This window comes from Austrofundulus limnaeus, unplaced genomic scaffold (genome assembly GCF_001266775.1).
Source record: "Austrofundulus limnaeus strain Quisiro unplaced genomic scaffold, Austrofundulus_limnaeus-1.0 Scaffold54, whole genome shotgun sequence".
Lineage (NCBI taxonomy): Eukaryota > Metazoa > Chordata > Actinopteri > Cyprinodontiformes > Rivulidae > Austrofundulus > Austrofundulus limnaeus.
The window spans coordinates 1,630,998-1,637,261 of NW_013952456.1; the positions used below are offsets into that span (position 1 = coordinate 1,630,998).

At 40.1% G+C, this 6,264-nt stretch overlaps 3 protein-coding genes across 3 annotated transcripts in view; 2 read left to right on the plus strand and 1 right to left on the minus strand.

Moving 5' to 3' along the window:
• The window catches only part of cfap410 (cilia and flagella associated protein 410), a 4,034-nt gene extending 3,511 nt beyond the window's left edge, over positions 1-523 (minus strand). Inside the window, exons 1-3 of the mRNA XM_014008981.1 lie at positions 326-523; positions 211-229; positions 72-118 (exon numbers count right to left, since the gene is read on the minus strand). Coding sequence (XP_013864435.1) covers positions 72-118; positions 211-229; positions 326-402 — 143 coding nt within the window. The 5' untranslated portion in view covers positions 403-523. The remainder of the gene's footprint in view (positions 1-71; positions 119-210; positions 230-325) is intronic.
• A 948-nt stretch (positions 524-1,471) lies between these two features.
• rpl37a (ribosomal protein L37a) lies at positions 1,472-2,629 on the plus strand (the record flags this gene model as incomplete). Its single annotated transcript, XM_014008982.1, is given in 3 exon segments — positions 1,472-1,600; positions 1,757-1,839; positions 2,466-2,629. Coding segments are annotated over 3 exon segments (276 nt in total), but the record flags the coding sequence as incomplete, so codon positions are not given.
• A 2,665-nt stretch (positions 2,630-5,294) lies between these two features.
• pecr (peroxisomal trans-2-enoyl-CoA reductase) overlaps positions 5,295-6,264 on the plus strand; it is a gene marked incomplete at its 3' end in the record, with an annotated part of 8,164 nt that continues 7,194 nt past the window's right edge. The window contains 3 exon segments of the mRNA XM_014008978.1: positions 5,295-5,497; positions 5,829-5,962; positions 6,057-6,222. Of these exon segments, the coding sequence (XP_013864432.1) occupies positions 5,386-5,497; positions 5,829-5,962; positions 6,057-6,222 (412 nt within the window).

Consider the following 6,264-nt stretch of genomic DNA (forward strand, 5'->3'; position numbering starts at 1 on the left):
GTGTGTGTGTGTGTGTGTGTGTGTGTGTGTGTGTGTGTGTGTGTGTGTGTGTGTGTGTTTAATGAACCAACCTCAGTGTTAGCACCTCAATGCTGGGCATCTGAGAGAAGATTGAAATCTGAAAGAACATTTATACAATTCAATATGTGCAGGATTGTTATTAAATTACAAATTCATTGCCACAATAAAATCAACTGTTTAACAACTCACATCAGTCAGGTTACACCCCCTGAAAAATAACACATAAAATAAAAAAATAGTATAAGTTGTACCAGTGCAACACAGCAATGAAAATGTCCAAGAACAGCCGAATTTAAGCTCTTACCAGCAATTTAGTTTCTTCACACTTTCCAGGTCCGAGGCCTTAGCCTTAGCGAGGACCAGTTTCCGTGTTAGCTTCATAGCATATCACCAACCTTACTCAGAATTAAAGATTATTTTCAGAGGAATATTTATGTAAATCCTAACAAACAACGGAGGCCCCATTATAAAGGTGCTGAACGGACAAACATCTCAACTCAGCTCAAAGAAATGTTGTCGTTTATTACGTCAGTACGCATGCGCGGTTCTAATGAAGCGTCCTTAGTTACGGCTAAAAAAATTATTTTATGTACGAGGTTTTACTTGTAACTTTGTCAAACACGTACAACAATAAACCAATATAAAGATTATTTTCTTTGGGGGGAGAGAAATTACATTTATTACAAGTACTTGTGTTTTGTAAGGATCTACGTTGTATAAAACTCAAACTCCCACAATGCATCGTCACCGACAAATCGCGCCTGCGCGTTGCGTAAGGCCTCTTTGACCCTACGTCTCCACTGAAACGATGGTGAGGCTATTGTAGCTCCGTGATAATCCGTGTTAATCTTTCAGTTGTGGTGCTATAAATGATTCTTTGACTTATTCGGAGACTTTATGGTGACCCGAATTAGTTGTCTTATTTGAAATTTCTATTACTTTGGCGATCGTTGCAATAAGAAAGACGATATTTTTATGTCCCACTAAAACAAAGATGGCTGCCACCATAAAGCTTTTCTCAAAGGGCTTCGGCGCTGGACAACTTAGTCGCAGTAGCGTACTGTCACACCACAGTTCATTTATTTGATACCTTTACTGAAGTCCCGCAGTTAAAGTAAATTGAGATAATGAGTGTTGGTGTGAGGAGGACAGCTAGCTAAGCAGCTATTGTAGACTTAACACTCGTAGACCGGAACAATCTTTAGCACAAAGTGTGTTGATGTAGGTTACATCAACACACTTCGTGCTAAAGTGTGTTGATGTAAGTTACAAATTCTGCTCAGGACATTGTAAATAGAAAAACACTACCCAGCACACACTTGTTAATGTGATACCGGAGTGTATTACACAACCAGATGAATAAACCCAGCCCAGTAAATAGCTAATAATATATTTAATGATATATTTATTTTTCTCATTGWCACTGAGTTTTGTGTTGTGTTGTCTTCAGGCCAAGCGCACCAAGAAGGTGGGGATTGTTGGTAAATATGGCACGCGTTACGGCGCGTCGCTGAGGAAGATGGTGAAGAAAATTGAAATCTCTCAGCATGCTAAATACACCTGCTCCTTCTGTGGCAAGGTGAGTATCACRTGTCAAATCTTTATTGAGTTCTGCTTTCTCGTTTTATATAACTAGAAATGTCTGCGAGGTGACTTCTGTAAGTCTWATGATGTAGAAATTTATTAATCTTGTGATCAAAAGGTGAAGTTGTCTTTTTAAAATCTCAACTCYTAGACAAAAATGAAGAGGAGAGCTGTCGGCATCTGGCACTGTGGATCCTGCATGAAGACAGTGGCTGGTGGTGCCTGGACGTACAAGTATGTTGCTTTTTATTTTTCCTGTTGTTCATTCTGCAGTCCAGTGTCTTCGTCGGCTCAGTACATACTCTTCAGTCTATGTTTAAAAGCTTTTCTGCTGTGTCTTAGTAACTATCTGTAGGCCTATTTCAGAGCATAGTTCAGCCCTTGATTGCATAGGTTTAACACTTAATAAATAATAATAATAAAGGGTAAGCAGACATGTTTTTCCACGTTTAGTTAGATTTACCTAATGATTTTGTATCACGGCTGCATTATATTATGAGATTATATTGTTAATGTTGACATATAAGAAGAAAACTGCATTTCCACTTTAATTGTGTAACTTGCTCAAATATAAAAGCTGTGTTTCCTCACTGCTTAATTTGATATGTAGAGTGTGAAGTTGCACATGAACAGGAGATTTCATCCTCTCCCGTGGCATCTCGATGGCTCAYATTTGGAAAAGATGAAGCATTTGAACGTTCAGGTTTCTAGACTGAAGAGATTTTTACACAACATGCTGTTAATTTAAAACTAAGCAGATAAACACAAGGGTTTTTCAGTTTTTAAAAAGAAACACTGAGCTTCAGAACTTGGTCATATCCAGTTTATCATGATGATTTATGAGTTTTCTTTTTTTGCAGCACAACGTCCGCTGTCACAGTCAAGTCTGCGATCAGGAGGCTGAAGGAGTTGAAGGACCAGTAAACCCGTACGCAGCCATCACTGGTGGATTTAGGACTTTTTCTATAATTTAACCAAGCTGGACATGGCCTCAYCATTCAGAAATAAAGCTGTCTTGAGCGGAGTGTTTTGTTTCTGTCCATTTGTTTTACGTGGAAAATTATTTTAAAATTTAAGTTTAGTGTCATCACTGGTTATTCTTAGCTGAGTGAATGGATTTAAAAAAACAGAATTTAGATGATAATCTTTTTCAAAAGATAATATTTTGTAGGTCCTTGCAACAGGTTTCTCAGATACAGCGGGTAAAATAAGTATTGAACARGTCACCATTTTTCTCAGTAAATATATTACTAGAGGAGCTAATGACATGAAATTTTCACCAGATGTTGGTAACAACCCAAGTGATCCATACATACAAAGAAATCAAACATAAATGTCCAGAAATGAAGTTATTTGTAATAATTCAATTCAAAAAGATTTATTGATCCCCGAGGGAAATTAGGTGTTGTAACTCATTTAACTAAAAACTTATTGTAGATGCTGATGGCTGTGGGCAGGATAGATCTGTAGCGGTCTGTATTACAGTGAAGTTGAATGTGGAATTGAAATTTATCTAATACTTTGTACAAAAGCCTTTGTTGTCAATGACAGCTTCAAGACGCCTCCTGTATGGAGAAACTAGTGGCATCCATTGCTCAGGTGTGATTTTGGCCCATTCTTCCACACAAACAGTCTTCAAATCTTGAAGGTTTCGTGGACCTCTTCTATGAACTCTGATCTTTAGTTCTTTCCATAGATTTTCTGTTGGATTCAGGTCAGGTGATTGGCTGGGCCATTCCAGCAGCTTTAGTTTCTTRCTCTGAAACCAACTGAGAGTTTCCTTGGCTTTGTGTTTGGGCTCATTGTCTTGCTGAAATGTCCAGCCARGTTTCATCTTCATCATCCTGGTAGATGGAAGCAGATTTTTATCAAGAATGTCTCTGTACATTTTTCCATTCATCCTTCAATTATTTGAAGTTTGCCAGTACCATATGCTGAAAAACAGCCCCACACCATGATGTTCCCACCTCCAAATTTCACTGTTGGTATGGTGTTTTTGGGCTGATGTGCAGTGCCATTTGACCTCCAAACATGATGTGTATTCTGGCATCCAAACAGTTCAATGTTGGTCTCATCTGACCAGACTATATTCTCCCAGTATTACACAGGCTTGTCTAAATGTTGTGCAGCAAACTTTAAAGGAGCTTCAACATGCTGTTTCTTCAGCAGTGGAGTCTTGRGTGGTGAGCGTGCATACAGGCCATGGTGGTTCAGTGCATTACTTATTGTTTTCTTTGAAACAAWCGTACCTGCTAATTCCAGGTCTTTCTGAAGCTCTCCACAAGTGGTCCTTGGCTCTTGGACAACTCTTCTGATAATAATTCTTTCTCCTCTGTCAGAAATCTTGTGAGGAGCACCTGGTCGTGGTCAGTTTATGGTGAAATAATGTTCTTTCCACTTCTGAATTATGGCCCCAACAGTGCTCACTGGAACCTTCAGAAGTTTAGACATTCTTCTGTAACCGATGCCATCATTATGCTTTGCAACAATAAGGTTGTGAAGGTCTTGAGAGAGCTCTTTACTTTTACCCATCATCAGATGGTTCTTGTGTGATACCTGGCCATCATTTGGGACTGAACCAGCTGACATTAACTTGCACTGACAAGGGGCAGGCTTGCTTTCTAATTACTGAGAGAGTTCAGCTGGTGTCTTGGCTTTCCATGCCTTTTTACACCTCCCTTTCTTCATGTGTTCAATACTTTTCCCTGTGCCATTCCACATTATTACAAATAACTTGTAATCACTTGGGTTGTTACCGACATCTGGTGAAAATTTCATGTCATTAGCACCTCTAGTAATATATTTACTGAGAAAAATGGTGACATGTTCAATACTTATTTTACCCGCTGTAGGTTTTGTTGATATTTGAGAGCCCCTGGTACCCCCACCCTCAGATTTTCTTGGCCATCTTCAAGTTGAATTTATGCTTCTTGTTGAACTTCAAATCAAACTTGATTCTCAGTTGGATCGAGGTCTGACTTTTGCCTGAACCGTTCCACATGACTGTAGCTTTGTCGTCGTGTTTAAGAACTGCAGGAAAAGTCTCACATCTACAGCACTGCTGCAGGTTTCCTCAAGCAATTTCTTCTATATGTAGTTTTATACATCTCTTCTGAAACTGACCAGTTTTCCAGTCCTCACAAAGGAAAAACCATCCTCATGATGATGCTGCCACCACCATGCTTCAACATGATGGTCAAAATGTTCCAAATTTAGTCTTGTGTGACAGCACCTTACATGTTTGAGCTATCTGCAGTATTTGGAGATATGTCAAATACCAAATGATCTGACCATTCTATGAAACCAAGTTTTTTGCAGCTTTTTAAATTTCTTTTGAATAAAAAAAATTCCAATTTTTGCAGAAAAATTGCCCAGCTTTACTAGATTTATTTGAGTACTTCTCTAAATAATACCCTCCCTATCTGGTGAGCTTTGGTGGATGATTCTCTTTTTATTTTCAGGGTTTGTCAACAGGTGAATTGTACACTGTCATTTAAAATACTCGCAGGTGGATCTTTTAATTATTTGGGTAATGGAGCTTCAGATATAATGGGGTGAATGCAGTGTTTGTGTGTGAAAAGCTTTGAAACTTACTGTATGAACTTTTTCACGAGATACTCAAACGTCACTTCTGAAAGCTGTGATTAATGAACGGCCAAAGACAGCTTAAAGGTGGACTGGTTTGTGCGGGCATTGTATTTTATGAAGGCGCACAGTTCCTGCAGGTGACTGCAGTTTAACAAGTCTCCAGCAGGGGGCGCTGTTCATGCAGACAGAAACATGGCGGCGTCCAGTGTGTTCAGACCAGGGTTGTTCAACCATAAAGTAGCGATAGTGACCGGTGGAGGCACTGGGATCGGTAAAGCTATCTCTGCGGAGCTGCTGGAGCTCGGTGAGTCAAACTATGTCGCTGTGAAACATCATTTTCTATCAATTTGTTAACACAAAACCCATACAATGTGAGCGACATCCTAACAACAGCCAAGTGAACTTTGACACACAGCAAAAACCAGCGAAAACCTTTAAAAAAATGTGACTATTAAAGTTAAGAATAATTATGTAGAGTTAAGTTTAGGATGTAAATTTTAAGCTTTATTGTGACATTCAATGCAACTTCCAATAACTTGAGAAAAAAAATCAGCAGCAGTCAGGCTGATAACAGGGTAAAGTATTTCAGTGTGGCAGAGCTGCAGTTTTTCTAATGACTGACTCCCTCTCTGCAGGCTGCAATGTGGTGATCTCCAGCAGGAAGACTGAAAGGCTGGAGGCAGCCGCTCAGGAAATGAGACAAAAGATCCCTCCAAGCAGTCCTGCAAGCGTCACCCCTGTCCAGTGTAACATCCGCAACGAGGACGAGGTGAGCACACATCCGGCCTCTGAAATGTGCTGCAGGTTTGTCGATCTGCRCGGTGCTCGCTCGCCTGACCTAACGGTTCGTTCCCGTCCTGCAGGTGAAGCATCTGGTCTCGTCTGTGCTGAGACAGTTTGGCAAGATAGACTATCTGGTGAACAATGGAGGGGGTCAGTTCAGCAGCCCTGCAGAGCACATCCCCTCCAAAGGCTGGAAGGCTGTGGTAGAAACCAACCTCACTGGAACCTTCCACTGCTGCAAGGAGGGTATACTGTGTGAAAAAGAGAGTAAAAGGGTTAACATTAACG